Source organism: Brassica napus, chromosome A1, assembly GCF_020379485.1.
Source record: "Brassica napus cultivar Da-Ae chromosome A1, Da-Ae, whole genome shotgun sequence".
Classification (NCBI taxonomy): domain Eukaryota; kingdom Viridiplantae; phylum Streptophyta; class Magnoliopsida; order Brassicales; family Brassicaceae; genus Brassica; species Brassica napus.
Genome location: NC_063434.1, coordinates 2,253,140 through 2,280,611, shown reverse-complemented (window position 1 = coordinate 2,280,611; position 27,472 = coordinate 2,253,140). Strand labels below are relative to the sequence as shown.

The 27,472-nt window shown below is 34.2% G+C and overlaps 7 protein-coding genes across 13 annotated transcripts; 5 read left to right on the top strand and 2 right to left on the bottom strand.

Annotated features, from left to right (window-relative positions):
- The first annotated feature begins 3,930 nt into the window (after positions 1–3,930).
- LOC106370782 lies at positions 3,931–4,339 on the top strand. Its single transcript, XM_013810774.3, has one exon. The coding sequence runs from the start codon at positions 3,974–3,976 to the stop codon at positions 4,220–4,222; it is 249 nt and encodes an 82-aa protein (XP_013666228.2). The 5' UTR covers positions 3,931–3,973; the 3' UTR covers positions 4,223–4,339.
- A 41-nt stretch (positions 4,340–4,380) lies between these two features.
- Positions 4,381–7,594, bottom strand: LOC106370770 (LL-diaminopimelate aminotransferase, chloroplastic). Its single transcript, XM_013810766.3, has 10 exons — positions 7,388–7,594; positions 6,909–6,985; positions 6,709–6,776; positions 6,305–6,421; positions 6,019–6,081; positions 5,758–5,862; positions 5,621–5,671; positions 5,224–5,544; positions 4,846–5,052; positions 4,381–4,767 (listed from the first exon to the last, which is right to left on the bottom strand). Exons 1-10 carry the CDS (start codon positions 7,459–7,461, stop codon positions 4,474–4,476), a joined length of 1,377 nt encoding a protein of 458 aa, XP_013666220.2. The 5' UTR covers positions 7,462–7,594; the 3' UTR covers positions 4,381–4,473.
- Positions 7,595–7,638: 44 nt separating this feature from the next.
- Positions 7,639–9,136, top strand: LOC106360626 (protein FAM133). Its single transcript, XM_013800282.3, has 4 exons — positions 7,639–7,744; positions 7,978–8,146; positions 8,230–8,512; positions 8,623–9,136. Exons 2-4 carry the CDS (start codon positions 7,978–7,980, stop codon positions 8,942–8,944), a joined length of 774 nt encoding a protein of 257 aa, XP_013655736.1. The 5' UTR covers positions 7,639–7,744; the 3' UTR covers positions 8,945–9,136.
- Positions 9,137–9,162: 26 nt separating this feature from the next.
- LOC106360534 (DUF21 domain-containing protein At4g33700) lies at positions 9,163–11,989 on the bottom strand. Of its 2 annotated transcripts, none has more exons than XR_002654643.2 (11): positions 11,606–11,989; positions 11,127–11,203; positions 10,953–11,036; positions 10,730–10,843; positions 10,556–10,642; positions 10,337–10,476; positions 10,164–10,251; positions 9,990–10,063; positions 9,790–9,906; positions 9,444–9,706; positions 9,163–9,350 (listed from the first exon to the last, which is right to left on the bottom strand). XR_002654643.2 is itself a non-coding variant. In XM_013800179.3 (11 exons), the coding sequence occupies exons 1-11, from the start codon at positions 11,781–11,783 to the stop codon at positions 9,306–9,308; spliced, it is 1,275 nt and encodes a 424-aa protein (XP_013655633.1). In that variant the 5' UTR covers positions 11,784–11,983; the 3' UTR covers positions 9,163–9,305. The 2 variants fall into 2 exon arrangements, 1 of the variants encoding a protein (XP_013655633.1); XM_013800179.3 differs by having other exon boundaries at positions 9,790–9,914; positions 11,606–11,983.
- Positions 11,990–14,246: 2,257 nt separating this feature from the next.
- On the top strand, positions 14,247–15,014 carry LOC106370793 (pathogenesis-related protein 1). The gene has a single exon (XM_013810782.3). It carries the CDS (start codon positions 14,298–14,300, stop codon positions 14,820–14,822), a length of 525 nt encoding a protein of 174 aa, XP_013666236.1. The 5' UTR covers positions 14,247–14,297; the 3' UTR covers positions 14,823–15,014.
- Positions 15,015–18,721: 3,707 nt separating this feature from the next.
- On the top strand, positions 18,722–20,004 carry LOC106370805 (pathogenesis-related protein 1). The gene has a single exon (XM_013810789.3). The coding sequence runs from the start codon at positions 19,110–19,112 to the stop codon at positions 19,626–19,628; it is 519 nt and encodes a 172-aa protein (XP_013666243.1). The 5' UTR covers positions 18,722–19,109; the 3' UTR covers positions 19,629–20,004.
- Positions 20,005–24,001: 3,997 nt separating this feature from the next.
- On the top strand, positions 24,002–26,145 carry LOC106360857 (cilia- and flagella-associated protein 251). 6 transcript variants are annotated; one of them, XM_013800768.3, is made up of 2 exons: positions 24,002–24,187; positions 24,603–26,145. In XM_013800768.3, the coding sequence occupies exon 2, from the start codon at positions 24,677–24,679 to the stop codon at positions 25,994–25,996; it is 1,320 nt and encodes a 439-aa protein (XP_013656222.2). In that variant the 5' UTR covers positions 24,002–24,187; positions 24,603–24,676; the 3' UTR covers positions 25,997–26,145. The 6 variants fall into 6 exon arrangements, with proteins under 6 accessions (XP_013656222.2, XP_013656084.2, XP_013656012.2 ...); XM_013800630.3 differs by having other exon boundaries at positions 24,010–24,216; positions 24,609–26,145; XM_013800558.3 differs by having other exon boundaries at positions 24,018–24,191; positions 24,609–26,145.
- The last annotated feature ends 1,327 nt before the right edge of the window (positions 26,146–27,472 follow it).

Here is a 27,472-nt window from a genome sequence, read left to right as displayed (position 1 = left end):
TAAAAACACAAAATATCTGATAGTATTTTTTTAAAAAAATTGATGGAATTACTCATATATTTTTTAACATTACATAAATTTGTGATTCTTTAGAATATTATGAAATTTTATTAAGTTATCCAAATAAAAAATGAAAATATAAAAAAGCTTATTGATATGAAAATATTAGTTTATTTTCGTTATTAATAACCTATTATAAGTTTGTATTTATAGTTTAGATTTAAAAATTGATCTGGAAGTTGAGTTAAAAAATCCTTAAAAAAGAATGGATCCTTACGATAAATCCCTAAATACTTTGGAAGTTTCCTTAAAAATCTCAATCACCATAGCGGCTGATCCAATTGAGAAAGCTGATTTAGATAAAAAAAATCTCCAAAATTCACTCTTCCCTGCATGCATGTCTCAAAGAGCCATCCAACCAACTCTGGATTTTATCAATAGAAATATACTTTCACCGAGAAAACAAAAGATGATGCATAAGCCATCACAAGTCGAAAAAGAATATATTATTTAACAAAATAAATCATTTTAATCAAATAATTTTGTTAAAATTACATTTAATTAGTAAATGATATAAATCAGTAGTTTTAAATGATATATATTTTTGAATAACTTCTTAAGTTGAGACTAATTTTTTGTAAAATGAACTGATGCAAATAATTTATATTTTTACATCAATTACTAAATGAATTGTTGTAAATTATGTGTATCATCACTTTCAGAGTCACTTTATAATTGTACCGACTGTACATAGTTGTACTAGTTTTTGAGTTGTAATGGTTTGTGCATAGTTGTACTTTGACAGTGAAATTGAAAAAAAATAGTTGTACCACATTAAAAATAAATATACCCCGGTTGTATTACTTCTATATGTTTAACTATCTGATATCACATATAATTGAATCATAAATTTTGTTAAAATGCATTCGGTGTATGTTTTCAAAAATATAGTGGACAAACATGTAAACAAACCCTTAAAATATAAGGTGGAACATGGAAACTTATGAGATATTGTAAATAATTGCCAAAAAACATTTAAAAAATAAAATTGTTAGGAGAGACCATTATAAACACACACTAATTTGGTCATTTGACTACTTTTTGCATAAACAAATAATGACAAGTGATAATGATATATATGAATGGTACAACTAGTACAACTACTCGAGGTCAGTGTTCAACCACAATGTTTAAAACATGATACTTGTTTAAAACGTAATACACATTTAAACAATACTAAATAAAACAATAAATAGTTGTACCAGTTTTCTAGTTATACCGACGATACATAGTTGTACTAGTTTTTTAGTTGTACCAGTTTGTGCATAGTTGTACTTTGGCAGTAAAATCTAAAAATATTAGTTGTACCTCATAATAAATACAATTACCTTAGTTGTACCACTTCTTTATGTTTACATGACATTGCCCGGTTACAATGAAATCATCAATTTCGTATAAATACATTTCATGTATGTTTTCCAAAAATTATGTAGACAAATAAGTTAACAAACCTTAAAAGTATAAGGTAGATCATGTAAACTTATGAAATTATGCAATAATTGTTTTTCCAAAATTTCAAATAAATTAAGAGAAACTTTTTGAATACATACCAATTGGGAATGAGATTGTTTTCTCATGTAGAATGCCAAATTTATTTTATCAATTTCTGAATGTCAAATTTGTACCAGTTGTACCAGTAATACTCATCTAATATATAATAAAAGTATATCAATTGTTTATATATCTAGTTTTAGGGCTTTTACTAATACTTTCACATGTAAAAATATGTTTGATGTTTGTAAAGATAAATCAAATATATTCATAAAAGTTATAGTTACATATGTTACGTAAATGATAATCATTAAATTATTTTGTTTTTGTGTCTTTAGCATAAATGCAGTCACGTAAAACATTGGGAGTGTCGTGCCGATAAATAAAATATTATGTTCTTTGTTTAATCATCAGAAGTAGATGACAAAAAAAAAAATCATCAGAAGTGAAAGTAAGAAAACAAAATAAAAGGTTGAGACTTTATTAAGTAACAAGCCGGATGTATTGACTTTGACAGACTATAAAATCTCATAGATAATTTCATAAGCTGGTAAGCCAACACTGATCACTTAGCTGCTTTTACTAGACCTGTCATCTTTCATATCTTTTGAGATTATAAGTACTTTACTCTCCAAAACATCTTTAAACTTCCTACATTCCACAGAGAGACCATCCAATTGCTGCAGATTTCAATACACATCATAAGTTAAAAACGCAAAAGGCCACTTTAATTTTTATAAGAATTTTCAGTGAAGTGTTTATCTCGAGAGGCTTAACATCAAAACTCTGACTGATCCCACTCTTATTGAAGATGTATCTTTGACAGAGCTCAGTCTTGGTATAGGACCTGAAAAAGCTGTTGATTCAGCTTCCATTTCTCAATACTTAGGCCTTGAAAGCAAGATTTTTCATGCATGTCGAGTATGCTATACTCGTCTTTGACACAAGGGATCACCAGAGGTCACATAAGAGAGATGAGGGAAAAGTGACGGATAGAGAACTTAGAGAGGACAAGCTGTGGTGGTGAATCGTAGTGTGGTGAAGGCACATGGGTTCAGTGAAGATTTCAAGCTCTGGTCTTGGAAGAGAGAAGGCCACGGTGGATAAAGAGCTTCATCCACGATGCAGATGTCATGGAGTCGAATACATGCTGAGCACCGAAGCTGTTGGGATCGCTGGGATCGATGTCTCAATCAGGTTTGGTTGTGGCTCACCAAACCGGCGGAGGAGTTGGAGAATAAAGCTGAGAAGAGGTTGTGGCATCAGAGCTCAAGATAAAGCAAGGGATGTCACGAGTTTTGACGCCATTTAACATGGTGGATAACAAGCTTCATCTTTGATGCCGATGCAGTGGAACATGGTTGAAGACGATGAGTAGTAGAAGAAAAGACGCAGAGAATGAGGAAGAAGAAAACCCTACGCCGGCGACCACAATTTTTTTTAATTTTGTGTTTTTAATTTTATTTTAATTTAGTTTCATTAAGGGTGTTAAAGTAATTTACATGATAGAGGTCCATACAGATTTTTTTTGGATGCTGTAGATTATTTTTTGACCTTTTGGTCCATATGAGATTTTGGTCCGAGAGAGAGCACGGATTGCGATCTTTGGAGCGCAAATGTGGGGCTATGTCGACGTGTATTTATATTTGCCAACGAACACAGCTTGAAAGATAAGTCTCACAGTAGAGTACTACTAAAACAATAATGTATACTTTGGGTAAGAAGACTTTAATATTGGAGCCTTTGAGAATAATCTTCAAAGTACACCACCACCACTGTCAAAGTATAGGAATCAATGCTTTGGTGTGAAACATTCTAGTGTGTGATGCAAGCAAAAAAGGTTAAGTAACGTGCTTGCTTTTTTTTTTTGCAAAGTTTTCATTCGTTCACAATTCTCAAAAAAATTGTTCACAAATCAGTTTTCTTTAGGCATTTTATTTTCTTTTCAGACCATACAGTTTGAAAAGAAAACTCATGAAACAAAGTAAAAGTCTAACTCGATCTTCATTTAATAAAAAAGAGGAACAAAAACTAGTCATTTTGTAATCTGCTTACACAATTTTTTTTTATATGGTTTGGACATGGATGGAAGTTTGTTTTATCTTATTTTAGTGGGTTATCTTTTAGCTTTATTTTATGGTCCCAAGTCCACCACCATAGAGTGGCGCACAAGTTCTTCTTTCTTATTGTAGCATTGGCACTCACGGCTTTGGCGCAAGTTGACTAAGTTGTGCTACGTGTCAAGAAATGAATGGTTATATTTGGATATAGTTTTCTTAAGAAACAACTAGGGTGCCATGTAACGCACGGCACACCTACTCCCTTCATTCTTTATCCTCTCTTCTCTATATTAACGCATGAAACATGCAACCAATCTCCTGCACTCAAAACCTCCTATTTTCTATAACTTTAGACTCGCCAAATGGCACCATTAGCTGCGATGTTCATGCTCTCCCCTCCTCTGATTCAGCAGTTACCAACAACAACAACAAACAATAATCTGCAGCCACAGCCGGAACCTTCTCTGCCGGTGGTTAGATGTCATCTTCCGGCAAGAAGCTCATCAGAAAGTTCTGAAAGTTCTCGTTCCAAGTTTATGCTTTGGCTGTTTGGTGATCCTGCTACGTATGACAAGAGGTTCCAACGAGCCATTGAACTTAATTGCTCCTGATGGAGAGATTCTTCTTGAGTTCTCCTTCATCTGTTGTAAATGAACATATGTAATTTCTTCCACATAATCTCACACTGTTCTGTAATTTACACAATAATGAAACCGTTCGAAAATGTATTGCTTAGTTTTTGATACCTAACAAACTTTATTGTCTGCAATTCAAGAAAACAAAGGAGATTAGATTATTTCAATCATAGTCAAAGTCATTTAAGAGGATAACGGTGATGAATGAATGATTACAAGAATCTTAATCATTTGTAAAGCTGCTTGAATCTCCGACATGCCTCCAAGATGTTCTCTCTGTGACCAAAGGCGCTAACACGAACAAACCCTTCACCTCCAGGTCCAAACCCACTCCCTGGAGTCGTAACCACATGAGTCTTCTCCAGAATCTCAGCAAACACATCCCACGAGCTTTGGTTCGGGAAGTGAACCCAAACGTAAGGCGCATTCTTTCCTCCATACACATCATACCCAAGAGAAGTGAATGTGTCTATGATTATGTTCGTGTTCTCTTTATAGAACCCAACCACCTTGTGCATTGCCTGCAATAAAAGACCAAGTCATATATTACTTGTGTGGGAAGAAATGGGTTTTTAAGTTTTTGAAAATCTCTCTCTCACCTCAAGTCCTTGTGGTGTAAGGCAAGCAAGAGCACCAGCTTGGGAGAGATTAGAGGCGCCGTTGAAACAAGTGCATACAATTCTATTGAAGTCTTTTGCTACAGGGAAGCCGTCTGAATAGAGCAGCTGTTTCGGTATGACGGTCCAACCAAGTCTAACTCCAGTGAAACCAGCGTATTTACTGAAGGAAGCTGTCTCCATTGCCACCTGCCAAGCAGTTAGGTTGTTAAATAAAACCAGTGTTCTAAAAATCGGTTTAGGCACCCGCCTAAACAATAATTCTCTATAAGACGCCTAACCACCGCCTAGCGATTTTTAGAACATCGAATAAAATATACTTCTTTGGAAAGTTATAATCAACCATCATCATTCTATTACCTCTTCTGCTCCAGGGATTTCGAAAATGGAGCGTGGGTTATCATCAGACATGTACATTGCATATGCGGAATCATACACTATGATTGATCCGTTCTTCTTTGCAAACTCTACTAACTGAGTCAGTTGCTCCCTCGTGGCAGCTGCACCAGTAGGGTTATTTGGGGAACAGAAGAAGATTATGTCCGTCCTACCAACAGTGGATAAGTTTGGGAAGAAGCCGTTCTCTGGAGTGCATCTCATGTACTCGATGTTCCCATACTTTTGTACATCTGTGTTAAATTGTCCTGTCTGACCCATTATAACACTGGAGTCCACATAAGCCTGCAGCACAGTTAAAAAAATTACTGAAGGAAAGTAGACAAGACTAAAACTGCAGTTTGGTTTTCCATCAAAATACCGGATATGAAGGATCTTGAACGGCAACTGTGACATTGGAACCAAACATAACCTGCAACAAGTGGAAGCAAGTAACAGATGCTCAGTTTTCTTGATCTTGCATCAGCTACTGATGAACAGTGGGCAAATTAAGCAAACCTGGAGACGTGAGATATCACATTTGGCACCATCAGAAACAAAGATGTCATCTTCACCTATGCCAAGGCCATTGTAGTATGTTTTGGCAAGCGCAGCTCTCAGTGGCTGTTCAAATGTGTGAAACAAGGTTTAGCTTGGATGAAACGATGCTAAAATACGAAACAGATCTAAAACCATCTTCTCTTGAGTTTAGCATCAGTCCACAATAAACTAAAGTGACTTGCAAAAGCACATAATAATTAGAGAGTGGTGGGCACTGACCTTTGCACCTTGTTCAGCACCATAACCACTATATCCCTCTACTGTGGACAACTCATGCGCTTTCTGCCAGAGAAAACAATCATCAATCTCTATAATAGTATTAAAAAAAAAAAAAAAAACTATCCTACCAGAACAATTTATATCATGTTCTCATTGTTCTTCAAACAAAAAATATATATATATGGGAAAAGTATTTATTTTGTCAAATGTGAAACATTATGCATACTAGCGCAGTATTAGTCAAATCAGTTAAAGATACATTGAGATATGGTTAAGAAGGAGGTACATTTGCCATTGCAGAAGTGATCACTTCTGGAATGGGCTCAGTTGTGTCTCCTATTCCAAGACTTATGATTTGCGCATCTGGATACTTCAGCAAGTGTGCAGACCTTCTTCTTGCAATCTGTTTGCAATTCCAAAAAGAGAGGAGCATCATATATAGAGAGAGAGACAAAGAGGATAATATAACGCATTGCACAGGTGGCTTATTCAAAATGTCAGATCACTGCAAACTTTTTAACAAATCGTACTTGGTACACACCAACATTTTTCTTTATTAAAAAGAGGGAACAATGCATCAAGCAGAAAGAGTTATACTGAAATAGAAGCCATTCCCTCAAGTATTACCATCATATTGCAAACAAGTATCACAAAGTAAACCAAGACAGAAACAGATACAATCATACAAACCTCCGGGAAGAGGTATCCAGCCTGAAGTTTAGACATGTTTGAATTCCGAGACACATTTGTCTTATATTCTACAAACAAAGTAAGACAACATTTAGAAGCAACAGATATAACAGCTGAGATACCTGATCTTACTAATCATTACAGCAAAAAAACAAAAACAAGATTAAAGAGTTATGTGTTCAAAGAGCAAGAAGAATTACCGATCTTATCTTGAGGGGTTGCAACGCATTTGCACGTGTTGACCCGTTTGGCCATGGGCAAGCAAGCATTTCGAGTTCTGTAGAGATGGATACATAAGCAATAAAGCAAACACAAGAGAAATGATGACAAATGTTATTGTTGAATGAGAAAAAGAAAACAGATTACAGACTCTGTCTCTTACTACCACCCCAACTCTCATCATCATTCTCTCTTCCGTGATAAACATCTCTTCCCGCTCCCATAAGGCTTAATAGTATATAGATAAGACACCTAACCAAACTATGGTTACTTGGAGAGTAAAGCCTAAAGTAACTATAGTTACTTACTGTATCACCTTTGGGTCATCTATCCACTGTTTGTATCAGTTAATATCATCGCAAGCAAATTGCATTGTTCAAAAACATAATCCAACATTGGTTACTAGAAGTGTGAGCGTGTAACTCATATGCATCCTCCTAGAAAAAATAAGTCAACGCACCTGCGATTAAAACTTGAAGAGGCTAAGAAAGAGGATGAATACGAAGAAGAGATCATTGAAGAAATTGACGACATTTTTTCACGCTGAGCTCAAAATGGTTTTACACAGAAAATTTGTTGTGGGTTATGTTATGTAAGACTTGATTAACAACACTAGCCACTAGGGTTCTTCTTCGGTTTGGTCCGAGGGGGGAAAGCAACCCGGTTTACTCCAATCGTTCCGGTTTGGTTCGGTTTACGAGAAAATTTCAATTGTTCTTCGCCTGAGATTTAAAACCGACGAATTAACCTTTTCTCTCTGCGCCTGCTGCGAGAACGCCGAGGAATCAAACGATTGTGCGAAGCTTGATATATCTGAGTAAGCAATCTCCTCTTCCATCTAAATTACTGCTTCTCCCTTCTCTGTGGAGCCAATTTTGGATTGTCTTCTTAATCTTCTTCTCGTTGATTTTGAGTCGTAAGAAGATAAATTCGAAAGCTTTATGATTCTCTAACGTATATAGTGGTCGAATTTGATTGAAAAATCCTTCCTTTGTTTGTTTAATCACTTCTCTTGGTTTGGGAGATTTAAAGGTCTCAACTTTTTTTTAGATGGATCTGGAAACTGAGAATCGGATAGCTTCGATTCTGTTAAGAGAAGCAGCGGAGTTGAGGAGACAAGCTGAGAAGGAAGGAGTCCGAGCTTATCTTGAGAAGCCTAATGTAAGGCATCGACCTAACTCCAGGTTTCTCACCGCTACTGTTCTTGGTGTTCAACAAGGTATACTCCCTTTTGTTTTAACACTAGAGTTCATGTTTGTTTAGTTCGTTCTCTTATGTGGTTACTTCCTTTGCGCCATGCAGCAAACAAAGCTGTAGAGACCGATGAGATGTGGAGGCTTCGTCGCGCAGAGGTTGAGTTTGATGAGAGGCTCAAAAGAAAATCAAGAGAAGAGAGCTGTGGCAGTGGCCAAAGTGAAGAGGGCGATAGGAGGAGTTTTGGTAAGAGATGCACTTCAGTTGATGAGAATGTTGCTGGCTCTTCACCGTCGTCAAGTCAGAGCAGAAACAAAAGATGGCAACGTGATGGTGATGATGATGGAAAAGGGTTGGGAGATGTCGAGGTTGAGACTTTTCTCCAATCAAGGTACGTTTTTAATACTCATTCTAGATCATAGTTGCTACCTGTTTAATTAACTCTATAATCATAAAACTAATTTGAATGAGCTCTTGTTTGATCAAACTTGTGAATGATAGGGTTAAGCGTGGCAGAGGCTCTGTTGGTCCTAAGATGGATGAACCATTTCCTTGTCTTCATGTGCCGAAACCCTCAAGAACTTCTTATACAGGAGGAGAATGCAAGTTAGTTTCACAGCCAGAGAAACGGCCTATATTGAGACATCACACAGATTCTTCTTCTTCTTCTTCTTCTTCCGATGATGAAGCTCATGAGCGTACTCATAGAAAAAGAAAAGAGCGTAAGCAGAAACGTAGTAAGAGGCACAAGTCAAAAGAGGAGAAAAGAGATAGGAAGGAGAAGAGGAGAGAAAAGAAAAAGAGAAAACATGATAGGGACTAGGTCTTCTTCTTCGGACAAAAGCTATTTGCACACGTTGAGAAGAGTGAGATAGGAAAGAATGTTAATGTTGGGTTGAGTGGGAGAGAAAGTGGATGTTGCTGTATTTTAAAATGTTATACAAGAGGTGGATACAGAGATTGTTTACTACTACGATAATGTATGTTCAATACATAAACTTTTTTTCCGTTTTAACCCCTTCATCACTCTGATCACACTGATAACATAAAACCATTGTATTACTTTCTAAAACCGCGATTACAAACATTTTTAGTTCCTACATTGATACAGCCGCATGACAAGTAACAAAGTACTCAGGCTGAAAACAAGGACATGACCATTCAGTATCAGTGATCATACACTGTCACGAGTCTTCAAAATGGTGATCTGTTTCGTCGAAGATCTCCTCCTATAAACCACAAACCCAAAATTATAAATCAGTCAAGTGAAGAAAGACTTTTTAATATTTGATTTGGTAAAACTTATGGCAACATCACTTTACCTGCAGAAGTTCCTCAATAACATCTTCCATAGTAATGATTCCAACAGCTTCTTCTTCCTCGGCTAGTTTAGGCAGCGGATTGCCATTCAAATGCAAGATGTCTGCGTCATTGTCCTTTGACCACTTCTTGGTTTTACTTCTCTTAAACGAACTTGCACGATTTGGAAAGCTCTTCCACTTCTGAAGCGATCTCTTAGTCCTTAACATTCTCTCTTGAGGAGTTCCTTCACCATCCACATCCACTTGTACTTCCTTAACCCTCTCTGTTAGACACCAAAGCAAAGATTCTCAAACTTGAACTTCAGCAAGACCATTTATTTGTATCCAACTAATGTAAACAGCTTACCGTCTTTAGCATCTTTAGAAGGTAAGGGGTGAATTTTGTCGCACTGCCTCACCACAACAGCCATGTGGCTGAGTCCTTTCTGGAACTCATTCAATATGTCGTATAAAGGCAAGGTTTCTGGTACTCTAAACAAAAAGCAAGACATCAGCCTTTTTGTATCACATTCAGTGGGATCAATAGTTTAGGTTCGGATACTTCACCTCGGAATCCTTCTTATTGTGACACTCTTGACGGGTGTTTCATCATCTGGGTTGATGGTCAGTAAGTTCTTTACCTAATGATTAAAATATATGAATGGTTAGAACTTAGAAGCAGGGAAATTATTTGTGCATGTGATTTAAAATGTGGAACTAATGCATGAGATTGAAAGTCACCAGAACAAGGCCGATGATGTTAGTTGGCTGCTCATAGTAAACTGGAACTCTGCTATGCCCTTTCTCAAGAATCAAGTTCATCAAATCCCTATATCAAAGGAAAAATGAGAAGAATAAAGACTCAAGGCAAGTGTATCTCTCATATGATAGTTCTAGGAATCACAGAACAAGACCTGTCTAGTCTGGCATTGATATCAATAACAAATATATCAGAGATTGGTGTCATTGCATCCTTGACCATTTTCTCAGAGAGTTCAAGAGCTCCTGCAATGATTGTCGTTTCGTCATGAGTCAACTCTCCGCCCTTCCCAGCCTGAAAGAAACGAACAACATGACATACAAGGGATACATAATAAACTTGACCATCTTAAAGATGGGATCAATTTGCATACCTCGTTTCCATGAAAGTCCACAAGTGTTTTAAGCTCAGCTCTTCGGAAAAGCGCTGCACGACGATGACCCAATAGAAAGTCCAGCAGCTGGATTATTCAAAGGACCAAAAAAAAACTTATTATAATGGGTGAGGCACTGACTCCTGAAGAGATGGGTGGGGTGTATTTACTTACCTTGCTAATCGGCCATGCAACTGGTAAGCAGACAAAGACTAGGACACGGACAAAGGGAGCCACTGTTGCACCAATGGCCAAACCATAACGTGAACAAATAGACTGAGGTATAATCTGCAGTTGAAGTAAAGCGAACAATCAATGTTAACATCTTAGATACATGAATATGACTGAAAAATTATCAGAGAATTGATTATTTATAACAGGAGAGGCTAATCTTTACCTCACCAAAGAGAAGAATCAGTGTAACTGAGATCAAAATGGCACCCCATGCCGTGACAAGAGCATCAAGAAAAATAGGAAGCGTCTGAAAAAAGATAAGAATCATTATTTAGCATCAATCAAACATTTCCCAAGACCTATACAACACAGGAGAAGGTGACGTTTTAAACATTACCTCCATAGCAGCTGCATTGCATACAAGTAAAGTGACAAGCAACAGATGCTGATTCTTCACCACTGGTAATATCTTTTCTGCAGAAGGAAAAAAAAAAGGAAAACACTTCCCATCATTAACATAAGATTTTTCATGATGCTAGTAACAGCAGCTGAGATCACTGATAGTAAAACCGTTAAAAGGGTGTTCTTGTATTGATCTAATAGTTTAGAAATCAGATCAAAGTCTTCAATATTCTTAACTAACACGCTAACAAGAGAAATATCTAAGAAACCAAACTCCACCCAACTTTGGCAGATGCGTTTGGAAGTTAAATCAAAAACTACCAATCAATGAACTGCACATGTGTAAGCTAAATAAAAAAAAACTTCAATTGGTGAAAAGTATCAAACTTTATTAACTATCTGCAAAACCCATACGAGTAAAAAAAAAAAGAATCAAACTTTAAGCATCGAAAGGAGCAAAGTAAGAAGCTTTACCAGCGTATTTGCGATGCTGGGGAGTACCGGATTTAGCAAGAACCTCGAGATCAACGAGACTCAAGGACATAAGACCCAATGTCAAACCAGACATGAGCCCAGCGAACAGCACAAGAAACGCTATCACAGCTATGTGTATGAAGAAGTTCGCCTCACAACACACAAGCTCCGCCGCCATCTTTACAACAGCTCTCTAAACCCTAGCTCACACTCACAGACCTCTCTTCATCACCTTCTCCAAAAAAATTAAACCTTTTTTTTTCAAGGAAAGAGATTTCAAAATCAGAATAACGAAACTCAATTAAATAATGGCCAAAGTTGTGGAAGCTCTGCAGAGAAATCGAAGCAAGGAGATGATAGAAGCCCAAAGAGCTCGTGCGGTGGAGATACTCTGCATATGCCAATATAGTATAGGGGCCTGGCACTAAGATGTTTAATGACAATCGTACCCTTTGTGTGAGCGCGACGTACCTTAAATGAGGAAGGGTGTTTTGGGGAATTCAATATTTGTAAGAGAAGTCCTTTTTTATTGTTTGTTGCTGACGCAGCAGCATTAGCTGTTTTTTTCCCGCTACGGACAGTATTTTGATCCGATACGGATTCTCCCACTACCAAACGCTTTTCTGGGTATGTCGTCGTTGTAAATCTGAACGTGTAGTATACTGTATGATGTAGTATAGTACCATAATTTAGCTTCTTTTTTTTCTTAAATTATTTTTTTATAATTCATTATTATCATCAAAAGTTGTATCGGCAGTTTATATGATTCAAAGAAAGCTTCCCATTATTAGCCACTTATTAGGTCGGCAAGTGTCTTTTAAATTATTGAGCGAAAAGGATACTCAAGTTCCCATACAAAAAAAAAAAAAGGTTCCCATACAATATAGTATCTCATTGTTTATTTTACGAGAGTCGTGCATTTCTTTTTCTTAAAATATTCATGTTTTAAAATTTTCACTTTTTTTAATAAAACATATTAAAACTTAGCTACAAATATATAGTTTTTTGTAATTTTATATTTCTTATATTTTAAAACTAATAAAATTTTAAAAAATGCAGCTAATGTTCTTGAGTTTCACAAATTCTCATTATTAATTAACAAAATTTACATTAAAAATATAAAATATATATTTTTTAAAAACAAAAGTTTTCTCTAGAATATGAATCATTTAGGAACAGAGAGAGTATCATAATATATTTCATTCGTGACAACAAGGAAAACTGATGAGTTAGGGCCTTACTGACAGTGGCAATATTATATGGATATTGTGGCAGGATTTGTTTGGTCCATTAAGGCCCAGCCCGTTTATAAACCCGGCCGAGTGAGGTGTGCGGTGTGCCAAAGTCAGGGACTAGGTGTAAGTAACAATGGTTGGTCGAACCTTCATCATTTGCAGGCTTGCAGCTATGATCCCTCCTGGTAATATTTGCGGCTGTAAGACTTACTATATGTATATATATATGACCATCATCTATCAAGATCGTGCATGCATGCGATGATGCGAACGTGCATGGTCATATGTGTCTATGATCCTCTCTCTGCCTTTTAAAACAGAAGTCCTCGCTATATTTTCATAGCGCACTGAAAATGAATGTTGTTGTAGCATTTACCTATATAACAACTCATATGGACTAGAAAAACATGGGACAGTACCAAGCACCAAGGCTCGAATGTTCCTTTTTGTATTTATATTTTCTGTTGCTCTTATATATTTTATTCAAATGGAGCTTAAAATTTTAATTATCTTGACCTTAGATAAAAAAAGAGAATATTAACTGTGGAATCAAATGAAGGTTGTAGAGTACCGTCTAAGAAAATTTTTATGCTTTTGCGTCTTGGCTTATGTGATGTCACCACCAAAAAGTTGACAAACGGAGAATTGATGAACTGAATAATCACAAATTAATTTAAAAAATCGTGATGGCTATTGTATCATCTAGATTGTTTGGCCGTCATAGATGAGAATATACGAAAAACGCAGCGATGTGAAACTCCAACAACTATTTGTGATACATATAATTTAAGAGTTTCTTAATTTCTCTGAAGTATTAGTAAAAAAGTTCGAATTGACGTTCGTCCTTCTACCCACATGTTCTAAATAATCGTCCTTTCATCCTCAATTCACCATTTTTTAAGTACATCACCATATCTTAAACATAGGTTTTTTTTTTTGGCTATCTATAACGTATATACTAGAATCTCCGGAAATGTATAATCTGTATATTTTAGACTTAAATGTTGTATGGTTCGTCCAAAAAAAAAAAGACTTAAATGTTGTACATAGTGATATTATTCAACAAGTCATCGTAGAATGCGAATTGAAGTTATCAGCACATTCAAATTGGAATTTCATTATCCACTGCAGTTATATGTGAAATATGTTTTAGAGATCAGAGAGATTAATGACCAATTACATTGAACTCTTGAATATATATATATATATCATATATATGTTCTTAATCAACTGGCCATATATTAGACCGCAGACACATAATTTTCGACCTTTTATTTCGTAAAATATTTTGTAAGTTTTTGGCAAGAAAAATTAACAATATAAAACTACAAGTGATTGTTTCGGGAAATTAAAAAACGTTCAACAAGGTTCCATGCTAACTACTATATAACCTGGCTACAATCCTCACTTTAAAATCATCCAAAACTTTAAAACTCTAAACGTCAGAAACGAAAAAGATGAAAATCTTTAACCCATCTCAAAACCTAATCTTAGCAGCAACCATTTTCCTACTGTCTATTGTTCCACTAAGAGCCCAAGACAGGCCACAAGACTTCTTGGCAGCTCATAACCAAGCCCGAGCCGAGGTTGGGGTGGGTCCTTTAAGGTGGGACAACCAGGTGGCTGCTTATGCCCGTAACCATGCAAACCAGCGTAAAAGCGTCGGCTGTTCCATGGAACACTCGAGTGGTGGGCCCTATGGAGAGAACATCGCTTGGAGTAGCGGTAACCTGTCAGGCGTCGAAGCAGTTGAAATGTGGGTGAAGGAGCAATTTGACTACGATTATGGTTCCAACACATGTGCTTGGAACAAAGTGTGCGGCCACTATACGCAGGTTGTGTGGGAAAACTCGGTGAAGTTGGGATGTGCAAAAGTGAGATGTAACAATGGTAATACCTTTATTACTTGCAACTATGATCCTCCCGGTAACTGGGTTGGTGAGTGGCCTTACGGAGAAACAAAAATTAAAACCATCATTTGAGTATGTTTCGAAATATATGTTATACACATGTATGTACTGTGCTGTTTCTATGTTATTTATCCATACCAATCTTCTGTTGTCAGCTAATAATGATTGGTTTGTCCGGTCCGGTTCTCGTTTGTACCATATATAACCTGGACTTTTATAATGAAATAATAAAATGCAATGCTACTGCACTTGCTTTGTTTGCTATGTATAAATCTTCTTTTTGTTCTTCTGTTTTATACGTAAACATATATTTAGGGTATTTTTATATACAATATTATAATGTTGTATTTAATGAAGAAAAACTCGAGATTTCTTTTAACAACGTATTTCATTTTTTTAATCAGTACCATTAAAAGAGGATCATTCACTTAATGAAAATTACACTTTCTCAAAAATACCTTTATTTTTACAAAGGATGAATAAAATTCATTAATGGCATTTAAGTCTTTTGGTTTTGGGTCTACATATACACCTAAATAGATCTATAAATAATGGGCCTATATATATTTAAAAGATATACTAACTTTAAATATAATATATGTATAAATATATTACAAACTATAAATAAATTAGCAAACATGAAAATATCATTTTCTTAAATATACATATCAATATTCAAAACAGATCATTTGAATATTATACATTTTTTCAATACAAACCAAAATCCTATATCCTACACCATATATCATATACATATTTGAATATCATTTTTCCATTTATAATGTCATTTTATACATAATATTGATATGGCAATTACGAGTGTTCAAGAAAATTTTAAAAAATATATTAAAATTAATTTTTAAATCTAAAATAAAAACACAAACTTATAATAGGTTATTAATGACGAAAATAAACTAATATTGTCATATCAATAAGTGTTTTGTATTATCATTTTTTATTTGGATAACATAATAAAATTTTATCAAATTCTAAGGAATCACTAATTTATGTAATATTAATAAATATATGAGTAATTTAATCAATTTAAAAAAAAAATTACTATTAGATATTTTGTAATCAGATCAATGGTATCAGATTGCAGGTTAATAGTGAGTTTTTGGATTTTTACCTGGTTATATCAGATTTTTAATTAACGAATTTTTCATTAAATCCGAACCGGATTATATACAATATATCGGGTCTATAGGTCCAACCATGAATCTAAGTCAGATATGAAAACAAATCTTAAAACTCAAACATTATCATAGAACAACTACCATATTTCAAAAAAATATCATATTTTGAAGAGAAAAAAAAATGATAAAACCCTAAAAACTCAATTGTTATGGTTCGACACAAAAATAATGGTAATTTGCAAATCAGTTTTCGATTAATAAATGAAAAACAAACAAACCCGCGTTTTCTAAGCGCGGGTCAAAATCTAGTTCTCTTGTAAATTGTAAGATAGTTATGAAGAGTGAAAAAGTCAAACACAAATGTTAATTTTCTTATGTTTGCTCATTATTAAAATATCATTTTAATTGTAAATATAGTGTAGATATATCTCTATGATATATGTACTTAGTCAATCAAAACTTCTTCATCACTAATGCACCAGATCTCATAGAACTTCGCGGTTAAGCGTGACCGAAAGTAATATTAAGATGAGTGATTTCTCGAGAAGTACTCGTGTCGCACTCATTTAAAATATATATATATATATATATATATATATATATATATATATATATATATATATATATATATATATATATATATATATATATATATATATATATAGGTGTTCAAAGAAAAATCAATCAAAACTACTTAAATGTTATCTTAACTACTAAAAGGAAAATTCCATTAAAATCACTAAAGAGTTAGCTATTAATATACATATATATTCAGAAAACAAAGGTTGAATTATCTAATTAAACCCTATATATATACTTCTTCATCTGCGCATGTACAAACTATTCCGATGAATGGAGAAATAACAGTGTTACATGTAAATTGATATGCTACCTAATTCATATATATTAAAGTGATTTGTAAATTCATTGTGGATTATTCGGAAGATAAAACTATAGAGAAATAATGTGAATTTTAGATAACATGAGCCAGACGGGACAACGTTAATTTGCAATAATTAATATTTTTACATTGAAATCGTCTGTAAAGGCACGTCATCCGGCTGCTTTGGCAAGGAGACTATGCATTTTATGTCATAGACTGTAATATTTAAAAAAATGACAGTTTTTATTCTATATTCTTATAATAAATTGGACACTTCTTCGTGACAGGGTTATGAGAGAATAAATATGCCAACCACTTTCAAACCTCTAGCTGATCTTTGTCATATCCTTTCCAAACCTTTAGCTTAACTTTGTAATATGGTTTCTACTATATAACAACGAAGACTGATAAAAAAGTAGCGATTTTTTCCCAGCAGCTATTCAGTATATCTAACGAAACAGTTAGATTGACATAGAAACCGTTGTTGTAACTTGTAATCAAGTTCACATACTTTTTTGAAAGATGGGGAAAACGTATGTTATAGAATAATAGAATTGCTTGTATGATATATATATACTAGTATTCTCTCCCGTGCTAAAAGCACGGGCATTGTTTTATGTCCATATATATTTTTAAATTATATAATTTACAATAAAAATAAATATTACTTAAAGGTTATTAGTGATAAACTTAATTGATTTCTCTTTTCCATAACCAACAAAAAGTATTTTATATGAAATTCAGGGAAAACATATCACTTGCTCAAAATCAATTAAAACATTAACATTATTTTTGTAGATAAATTAACGTCAATATATCTATAGTTTTTAGTTCCTCTCCATGTGTATTTATTTTTCTTCATTTTCAGCTCTACGAAATTTGGTGACATTATATAAGAAAAAAAAAAGTGTATGTTACTCTAAGTAAACAAAAACAATATCTCTATACAATTATAAAATCATATATCAAAATTAAGGAAAACCAACCTGAGATGGGAGTCCTTCTCGTTTATTAGGAGGCCTTGTAAATCTTTAAGGTGAGCTTCGTACTTTCTTTTCTCGTATTATCACCACCACAACCAATAAACATTTTCAAGAAAATCGAAAATTAATTTAGTTAATTTCAAAATTGGTTTTAACCTAGTTTATGTTTACCTTTTTTAGTCACAGACTGCTTATAAGTATGTCGCTTAGCCAAAATCCACAGAGAAAAAGAAAAAAAAAGTAGGTTAGAAAAAAAAAAGTTTCATCAAAAAAATCAACATGACATAACTTAGGATTTGAGTATTGAATAGTTTAACGTATTTAGTCTCACTAACCTGGATTTTAACCTTCATCTTCTAACTTTGAAAATATATTTTCTTAAAAGAGTATTGGTGTGATGCCTTGGCACAAAGACCATGCCGATCTCGATATATAACTGTTGACTTGACAATGTTGATACAATCATCAGAAGTCATCGATTTGTCTTGTTAGAAATTGAAATTTGATCACTCTCATATAGAGAGAGTCAATGGAGCAATTACATGTAGAGAAGAATTCATAGCATCGTAAGATAGAAAAAAGGTTAACGGTTTTAAAGATTGTGGGATCATGATGTTAGTGGGAGAAATAATAAAAAAAATTATTTTATATAGATTTTAATTTGGTACGGAAAATATATATGAATCAGTTATTATTTTAATAAACGAAACTGTTTTCTCTTAAAAACCTTTTTCAGAATTTACATTTAAAAAAAAAAATTAAATCATATGCCATGTGTCAAAATTTTATTGGGCATGCGACTTGCGCTTTAGTATATAAGGGATATATATATATATCAAAAATTTCTGGTCTGTGGGATCATATCTTCTAGATATAATATATTCGTTTGAACCATTATTTTTTTTCTCATTTTGCATTTTAGATATATATATATATATGTCTAAACCGTTGAATTATAAGTATTGTTCCACCACCCTTAGTTTTTCTCTTGTACTATCCAATCCACAGCGGAAATGAATAATTTTAAAGATATTGTTCCATCATCCTTTAGCCGACAGAGAAAGTCATCACTATCAACTCTACGAACATGCCACCATTTTTTTTGTACACCTAACCCTAAATAACGTGCGTACATCATTTCACAGTGTTGAAAACTGTTTAAATATATGCGCTAGTCATATTTACTTGAAAACGTGACACCAACTAGGCCTCTAAATTATCATTTCTATATATGTAGTAGTATACAGTATAGTGTAAAAGAAACTATAAATATCCATCACAACACACACCAGAGAGTCATCTCGCAATAATTATAGTTGATATTTTTTACAAGACATACAACACAAAAATCATTAAAATGTTTCGTAAGGTCTCTATAGAAGCCTTGGTTCTCCTACTTCTCACCATCTACTTGACCCAAATCGATGTTTCTTTCGCACAATATTATCAGTATCCGCAGTCCCATGACTCTCCAGACAGCTATCTCAGACCACACAACGTAGCCCGAGCCATGGTCAGAGTCAAGCCTCTAAGATGGGACTTTGGCCTAGCCACTGTGGCTCAGGACTACGCAAATCAACTAGCATCCGGTCCATGCAGCCTCGAGCATTCCTCTGGACCATATGGAGAGAACCTTGCAATGGGAAGTGGAGATATGTCACCGGCTCAGGCTGTTGCAATGTGGATAAATGAAAAGTCGTATTATGATTATTACTCAAACTCGTGCCACGACTCGGCTTGTGGACACTACACGCAGGTCGTGTGGCGTGGATCTGCTCGGCTCGGTTGTGGTAAGGGTGTGTGTGGTAATGGTGCAAGTATTATTGTGTGTAACTATGACCCCGCAGGCAATTATATTGGGACTAAACCATATTGATTTCAAGTTCAATTGATGAATGTGTGTTAAGATTGTTGTGTAACATTTTTCATACTTCAGTACATGAGAAGACATATTTGTTTTCCTACAAAGATGGAGTTAAAAATTTGTATAAAATCTTTGTCCAAAAAAATTTTTTTTGTATAAAACCAAAATTTGAGTGCATGATCAAATGATAACGTGAGAAGCTTAGAATAAATGGTGAATGTGCAGACAATGTATAGAGGAGTTTGTCGCGGATGTTTCCTAATTTTTGGTTTCGGTAGGCCGATCTAAGATAGGTATAGGTCTTGATTATTTCAAGGTGTAACTCTGCCTTAATCATATGGTTTGCGAAGAAGTAATCCTTGGTTAAGCACTAAATCAAATATTTATACATGTTTAATATATTAGCCGATATCAAATCCCACTATATAAAAGGGACTAATTTTGGATGTTCTAAAGGATGCCACATGGGCAAAATATTCTCAACCATTCATTCTGCCACGTCACTGGCAAGGAGAGAGCAAATTCTCCTACTCAATCGTCAAATGCTATTTCTCCGTGAGTTATGTTGAATGAGCTTTGGTCTTTAACTCTTAATTGTGAAATCGTGATATCCCTTGGTCTTCTCACCTTCACGATTCTGATTCTAACGTCGTCTTACTTTCAATTCTTCCGAGATTTTTCCTCTTTTCTTTTTCTCCAAGTTTCAGTGATTTTGCAATTAATCGTTTGTCCTTTTGGGTTAAAGTTTAGGAAAAGCATTTGTTTTATTTGAGGTCTTCTGGATCGCCTATGACCTTTAACTTTTCAACTTCGCAGAGGTTTTCCACGTTGGAGCATCTCAGAATCACAGATTGTTATTTGATTATATCCACTGCTGTAAGGCCACTTCTCACTTTTTCAAAACTTCAGAGAAGAATAAGTTATTGGGGTTCATTGATTTATTGTTAGGCAGAGTTAAGAGTGATTTTGTGTGTGTGATTTGGCAGGTGGGACTCAAATTGATCTTTGGAGATGGCCAAGGCCTGATGTAAGTTTATTAAGGCTTGATAGTACGGGGTTAGTTTATATTCAATATGTTTATGTTCTAAGAAGATCTTGATCAGTTTATCAAATTATGGGTACTATTTCTATCTCCAAATCTTATGTTTTTTCAAGACAGATGTCTTAAGCAATATATCCATATGCATGCATATCACATATACGACTGGGATAAGCATCATTCTAACAACTACATCAAGATATTTTATTTATTCTTGTGTCACTACTAATCCATTTTGGAATGTCTATGTGTCAATAACAAATCACTTTTCCTTATCGAGACAACACAAATTCCAGAATCTCTAACTGTTTTTGCGACTTGGTATCATTGTGTGCAGGCAAAACAGAGCAGATATTATGCGTGCTCTGGCGTGGAGAGTAGGGTGTAAACTTCTTGACCTCCCACCTGATATCCAAGAGAAGCTCCCCCACACTTGAGAAGGAGTACTTCAAGAACCATTTGGTAGTTCTAAAATCGTACATGGGAAAAGTATCAGAGCATAAGTTTAGGGCCTGTAACTGGTATACTAATGCTTACTCTTGCATGATCTGCACATATCTAGATGTCATTTTTTTCTTTTTAGGTTTTTATCGCAGGGGAACTGCAGTAACCATGGAAAATATGCTATAGACGGCCTTCATGTATTATACGTTATTCTCACAAACTACCCACCACCAGCACTGGAAAGACTTTTCTATCTAAGGTTGGGCCAGTTACTCAGATGGGAGTAACTGTTCTCATAGTGGGAGGTGAGCATACCTTTCCCATGATCAGAATTTTTGACCCTCCTGCATGGTATGATTCTTTGCGGCAAATATTCGGGTCCATGTCTTCACTTTGCTTCTAGGTAACTTCCTGAAGTCATTTCTGCAAAGTTCAGGAGACTTTGAAGTTAGCATGGAGAATTAGTCAGGTCTCTTTCAGTATGTATGGTAATGAAGACGGATGTATCGTATCAGAGAATTAAAAGTGCCGACATGTGGTATTTCGACTAAGAACCATATTAAGACAATCTGGCCCGGGTTGTGTAGGACTATAAAGAATACATATCCACGTATAGCATGTCCTTCTCTCTGGTATGGTAAGAAACCCAAATTTTCATTGTTCTGATGATTCCAAATGCAATAACAATATTTCGTGTTTGTCTGTTTACTTTGAAGATTTAGTATTTTTGATTGTATAACTTCAGGTGAAGCATGTGCGATAGATCATGGACATAACCACATGTTCCATGAAGTATTTTTCCTTGGTTTTTACAATCGTGTTACAAATTAACTTATCAACTATATAATGTTCCATGAAGATACTTTGTTTGATTTCAAATCTGTACTTCTAACCGTCAAGGGTTCATTGTACCATAACAGACTGATGCATGAGAAGCATGATGGTCAATCTCTGTTTACGTTGCCAAGATAAGAGAAAAAAATAGCAATTAGTTTATGCAAGGGTCAATCCTTTTTTGATGAGGTCTTAAAACAAATTAATTAAGTTGCTGCTTCTTACAAACACATAAAAGTAAATTAGAATAATTAATTTGTTTCATAATTGACAATTTTGCACATCTAAATACAGGTGGGAGCCTGAGAGAGTGTGGCATACAAAATTTTCTATAGCTTTTTTTAGTTGAAAAGTATTTTAATAGACAGGGCCACTCATTAATTAATTATGAGATAATATGTGTTGGGCTAGCCGAATAAAATGTGTTCTGGTTCTATACACGTGATTGCATAAGTTACTCTTATCAATAGTCTTAGCAAGGTTATGTGGTTTTCAACTAAACACAATGTCATTTGCACCTTTCTGAATTAAGCAGTTGTGAATTCAACAATAATGTTCGAAGAACGGAAGTAGCAGCAAAAAATACAGAATAAAGCTGAGAGCTTAACTTTTCGAATGTCATCGATTGTGCTCCTCAGGCTAAGATTTCTCATCAGTTTATCTCAGCTTCATGTTAATTTTAATCTGAGACAGAACGTGCTTGCGAAGTTCTTTAAACAAAATAGAAGATGTGTAAAGCTAAAAAAGGGAAATTCTTTAAATTTCATAAACACAAAGCTCTCTAACTTCTTAAAAAAAAACAAGTTATAATAATTGTATGTGTAAATAGGTTACTCACAAATATACTTATTACCAAATCTATCACAATTTTAGGTTACATATATCCACAATGTGCGAAAGAACCAAACAAAAACAAAAAGATAAATGGATTTTTCGTAATTAAACCACTTAATTAAACTAAAGGTGAATAAAAAAACCTCAACTAAAAATCCTACAAAATCAATTTTAAACAATGCATAAAGTTGAAGATTTATATTTTAGAATTTTTAATTTAGAATTTTCTTTACGATTCATCTTTTAGTTGAGAGGTTTAACTACTAAAAATTCAAGATAAATATATTCAAATATTTTAACATGTTAGTATAGATTCCATATAACCAAAACATATTCAAAAAAGTTCATATATTATGAAATATGGTTGTAAGATATGTAAAATCAAAGTAAAAAAAAATTATAATATTTTATATACTTCGTTTAATTATTAATCCGCCCGTAGGGCGGATGGAACCCTAGTGAGTAATAAATAGACTAATAGTTCTCAACAAAGAAAACACATACTCCCTCTGAATTTAAATGTACGATATTTAAGGTTTTACACTTATATTAAAAAAACATTAAATATACTATTTTAATTGTTATTTTTTGGTTATATCAGTAAAGTTTCATCACTCATAATTTTATTTTTTAGTTTATGTTTAAATTTTAAAAATAAATACATTAATTATATCTCAAAACATCATATATTTGTATACAAAATAAAAAAGATAGAACATTATACCTTCATATCCGAAGGGAGTATATTTCTTAGACTAATGTAGTCTTGATCCGATCTCTAGACAGCTTTGACCATTTCAAGAATGACTCATACACCGATACACGCATTAAGTTTCTTAATGCTAGAAGCATTTTCTTACAAACCATCTTAATCGATTAATTTGTAATAATCATCATTATATACGATTAATTTGAATAAGCATCACACACTTCAGTTTTTAAATGCCAGAAGCTGTATTTTCTTTTGAAAATATTTGTTTTTCTTCTTATAATTTGTTCCTTTAGACAAATGTTGTGTGTTTAAACCATATCTACAGTTACATTACATCACCACTGGAGTTTCATTTCACAATTCTAAAAGATATGATTAAATGATTTTATTTCATATTATTCTTTTCCAGATATGAATAAATGATTTTATTAGACAAAGGTTGTGTGTTGAAAACTGTTTCTTTTTAAGATAAACTCAGTTATTAAAGATAATATTAAATATAAGATTCTCATAAATCCAAAATTAGTCCAAAAATAATTAAAAAATGAGAGAGAGCAGACAATAGTCATCGCTTCACTCTCTTTGCGTTGTCTGGGTGTCTGGGCCTTAACCTCTGTCCTTCACACTCTTTCCTTCTTCAAAGATTCTCTCTTTGTTCCCTTCCTAATAAACTCTCTCTGTAGATTTAACCAAAGCTCAATCTCTTTCTCAGGTAAAACTATCTCTCAAACTCTGAGGTACTCTCTTCCTTACAAAGCTTCAATTTTTACTTTCTGCTGTCTCCGAATCTGATTCTTTTCCTGCATTCATACTCTTTGTGGGTTCTATCTTCTTGGTTTGATTATATACAACTTTAAGCTGTTTTGGGTTCTTGATTTGACTTTTCAAGATCAAGTTTTAGTTGATGTTCCTTTTAACCATTCTCCTACAACTTGCTAGATTCTCAGCTTTATTCTCCTGGTTAGTTTTTCAAAGTTATGTACTTTGGTTTATTCTCTGTAACTCTGTTACTAACTTGCATCATGGTTGCAATCAATTGGTCTTTTTCTTTTGCATGTCACATCTTGTGATGTTCATTTAGGTGATTTGCTTGTCTTATTCTGTAAAGGCTGTTCCTTTATTGTCACAGGTTTAAAGAATCTGAGTATGGTATTTGTATAGACTGTGTGAGAAGAAGATTAAGAGTGTTTGTTGAAGATGAAGAAACAATCATCTAGCAGAAGCCAAAGAGGGAGCAGAGGTATCAAAGGGAAGCATGTTGTGCAGATATGTGTTCTGCTTGGAGTTTGCATCTGGCTAATCTATCAAGTGAAGTATTCTCATGACAAGAAGAAGGAACTCTATGAGGGAGATGTCAAGAAATCGACGGTGTTGTTAGAGAATGAAGAAGGGATGGTGAAGCTTGGGAGAAAAGATCTTCTTCCCGGTTATCATAAGCAGAACGAGAAAGAGAAGCGTGTGGAAGAAGAGGAGGAGGATGAAGAAGAAGAAGAGAAAGAGAGCAAGAGTAGAGTAGAGAATAGTAGTACTCATGAGGAAGAGGAGAAAGAAGATGAGGAGGATGAAGAAGAAGAAGATAAGAACAAGCTAGGAGAGGAAGTAGTTGAAGAGGATGAGGAAGAAAACAAACATGAAGAAGAAGATGATATTGATGAACAAGATCAAAGTAAGGATGATGAATTGCTTCAAGAAGAGAAGGAGAAAGAAGCAGAGACTAATCATGCAGATGAGATTGATGTGACTGTTCATGAGGCACGCGAGGAGCATTACAAGGCTGATGATACTTCCAGCGCAGTGTCTCATGAGTCTCGGATACTGAACACTGAGAAATTGAATGAAAGTTATGGAAATTCAACAGGACCATCTCAGGAGAACAGTTCCAATACCACTACAAATGAGGTTGGGGTTCAGAAGGAGCCTGTCTTGAAGTTAGGAGAAGCTGAAAGCAAAGATTCTGTGGAGAAAACAGTTAATGCTGTAACTGAACTGAGAGGTGAAACAGTTAATGGTAATTCGACAGAAGCAGTTCTTGAAGCTTCAGGGTTTGTGCAGAATGAAACAAGAACCATGCAAGAACGTAGCCAAGAACATGACAAAACAGAAGATGGTGCACCACCTTCAGGATCCTCTGATCTACAGAATGTCGTCGAACTTGAGCAAACCCGTAATGAAACTGATGCCAACATCACTGTTTCTGCAAACATTACCAACACATCTTCCATTCAAGATGAGTTCAGGAACTCAACTTCAGAGTCTTCTCTAGTTGAAAACATCTCTGGGTCGAACACAACTGAGGTGGTGAAGGAGAGTTCAACGTCTGAAGGTGATGAGGAAACAGAAGAGAAAGAAAGTTCAAACCATTTTGCAACAGAGCAAACGGAGGAAGCAGATGATACTCCTGAAAGCACAATGTTGCAAGAAGAGAGAGAAGCTCTCACTGATCCACAAACTCTGCCGGATATAAGTATAGAAGGGAAAGAAGAAGAAGATGAAGAAGAAGCGATGGCTGCAGAGTAAATGGAGAAAGAAAATGGATAAGTTAATGTGAATGTTTTCTGTTTTTTTCAGCTGTCATAGTAAAAACTAAAAACATCAGTGTCTGTCTCTGCTACTTAGTTTCAAAAATTGTATATTCATCTTCAAGTTTGGCTATGGATTTGCTTTCACTTGTCCCACGGAAAACTAAGCTTCATATTAACAGTAGAAGAGCCCAACGATTTGCCAGCTACGTGGGAACTGGTATCTTCTTGTATGCACTGTCTGAAACAGCAACAATCATGTCTAAAGCTATAGAATAATAGTAAATATCAAATGTGTATAATGAAAAGGAAACAAAATGTAATATGTAATGAAAAGTATTGCGTTAGCTATTTAAATAACCACATTTTATTATGTAAAGTTATTTTGTTATGTATGTGATATGATAATATATAGCAAATGTGTATATTGAAAAGGAAAAATAATGTTAAAAAACGAATTTAATTAGTTTGCAAACATAAGACAAGAATTTGGATCAATTCTTTTTACAAAAAAAAAATCTGGATCAAATTAAAATTATCATCTATATATCCAAATTAATCAAATTATGATTTGTATTTGATTGAACTAGGTTTTATGGTTGAACGTCGTCAGTTGTGACCATTTTTAAGCGGTAAAGATGGTTTAATTCAAATCTTAGTCTTAGCTCAACTTGGATCAGTAAACTAATTCAAATCTGGTTTTTTCTGACTAACAACTCCGGTTTAATTTTCAAAACATTGTTTAAAACACTCAATTAATTTGCTTACTACCTTATAATTTGTTAAACTATTTTTTTTTACAATTATTAATTGTTTACTTCATTCCATAATCAACAAAGCATCTCCATATCATAAACAATATAATGTTTGTTCCAATTATTCATTTAATTAGATAACATAATTCTATAAAATAAAAGTTAATGTCTTTGTATTACTTTTGAATATGGTTTTCTAGGAAAAAAAACAAATCTTGCGATCTAGTAACTATTAAAAAGAATGGAAATATTACAATAGTTATTGTTTTAGGTTTCTTAATTTGTTATTGTACATAGTAACATATAAACATATTAAAACTGAAACTTGGAGTTTCTAATATGTTTATTTTATTTTGATTGATGTAGTCACATTGCATCGGTTGTACATGATGAATGAATTTTGTTTGTTTGTCAATAATATATAGTTGTACTAGTGTGCACCTTATAACCATGATAACGTAAATATTTCATTGTATTCTTGAAACTTTTATCATTCGTGACCACTAAAATTAATAATCTCCTAAAGACTGTGTCAGACTGACATGGCATAGCTGGTAAGTGAAGCCGGCTTAATGAATGTGACCACCATGCCATATGATCTCAGAGACTCCACGTGTTGGCGAAATCCTCCATCACCAGACATCGAGATCAGAAAGCAAAATAATTGGATGTTGCAAACAATGTTTTGAAAATCAAACTGGACTTGTTAAGTTTATTGA

Bases quoted from the DNA above. Each gene is read 5' to 3' on its own strand.
- LOC106370782 (XM_013810774.3), top strand. From the start codon at position 3,974: ATGGCACCATTAGCTGCGATGTTCATGCTCTCCCCTCCTCTGATTCAG.
- LOC106370770 (XM_013810766.3), bottom strand. From the start codon at position 7,461: ATGTCGTCAATTTCTTCAATGATCTCTTCTTCGTATTCATCCTCTTTC. The intron at 6,422-6,708 runs GTTTGTATGATT...AATTGCAAACAG, and splicing joins CTGGATACCTCTTCCCGGAG to ATTGCAAGAAGAAGGTCTGC. The intron at 5,053-5,223 runs GTAATAGAATGA...ACTGCTTGGCAG, and splicing joins AAATCCCTGGAGCAGAAGAG to GTGGCAATGGAGACAGCTTC.
- LOC106360626 (XM_013800282.3), top strand. From the start codon at position 7,978: ATGGATCTGGAAACTGAGAATCGGATAGCTTCGATTCTGTTAAGAGAA. The intron at 8,147-8,229 runs GTATACTCCCTT...TGCGCCATGCAG, and splicing joins TGTTCTTGGTGTTCAACAAG to CAAACAAAGCTGTAGAGACC. The intron at 8,513-8,622 runs GTACGTTTTTAA...TGTGAATGATAG, and splicing joins GAGACTTTTCTCCAATCAAG to GGTTAAGCGTGGCAGAGGCT.
- LOC106360534 (XM_013800179.3), bottom strand. From the start codon at position 11,783: ATGGCGGCGGAGCTTGTGTGTTGTGAGGCGAACTTCTTCATACACATA. The intron at 11,204-11,605 runs GTAAAGCTTCTT...TTCCTTCTGCAG, and splicing joins CCAGCATCGCAAATACGCTG to AAAAGATATTACCAGTGGTG. The intron at 9,707-9,789 runs GTAAGCTGTTTA...GGTGTCTAACAG, and splicing joins TTCTAAAGATGCTAAAGACG to AGAGGGTTAAGGAAGTACAA.
- LOC106370793 (XM_013810782.3), top strand. From the start codon at position 14,298: ATGAAAATCTTTAACCCATCTCAAAACCTAATCTTAGCAGCAACCATT.
- LOC106370805 (XM_013810789.3), top strand. From the start codon at position 19,110: ATGTTTCGTAAGGTCTCTATAGAAGCCTTGGTTCTCCTACTTCTCACC.
- LOC106360857 (XM_013800768.3), top strand. From the start codon at position 24,677: ATGAAGAAACAATCATCTAGCAGAAGCCAAAGAGGGAGCAGAGGTATC.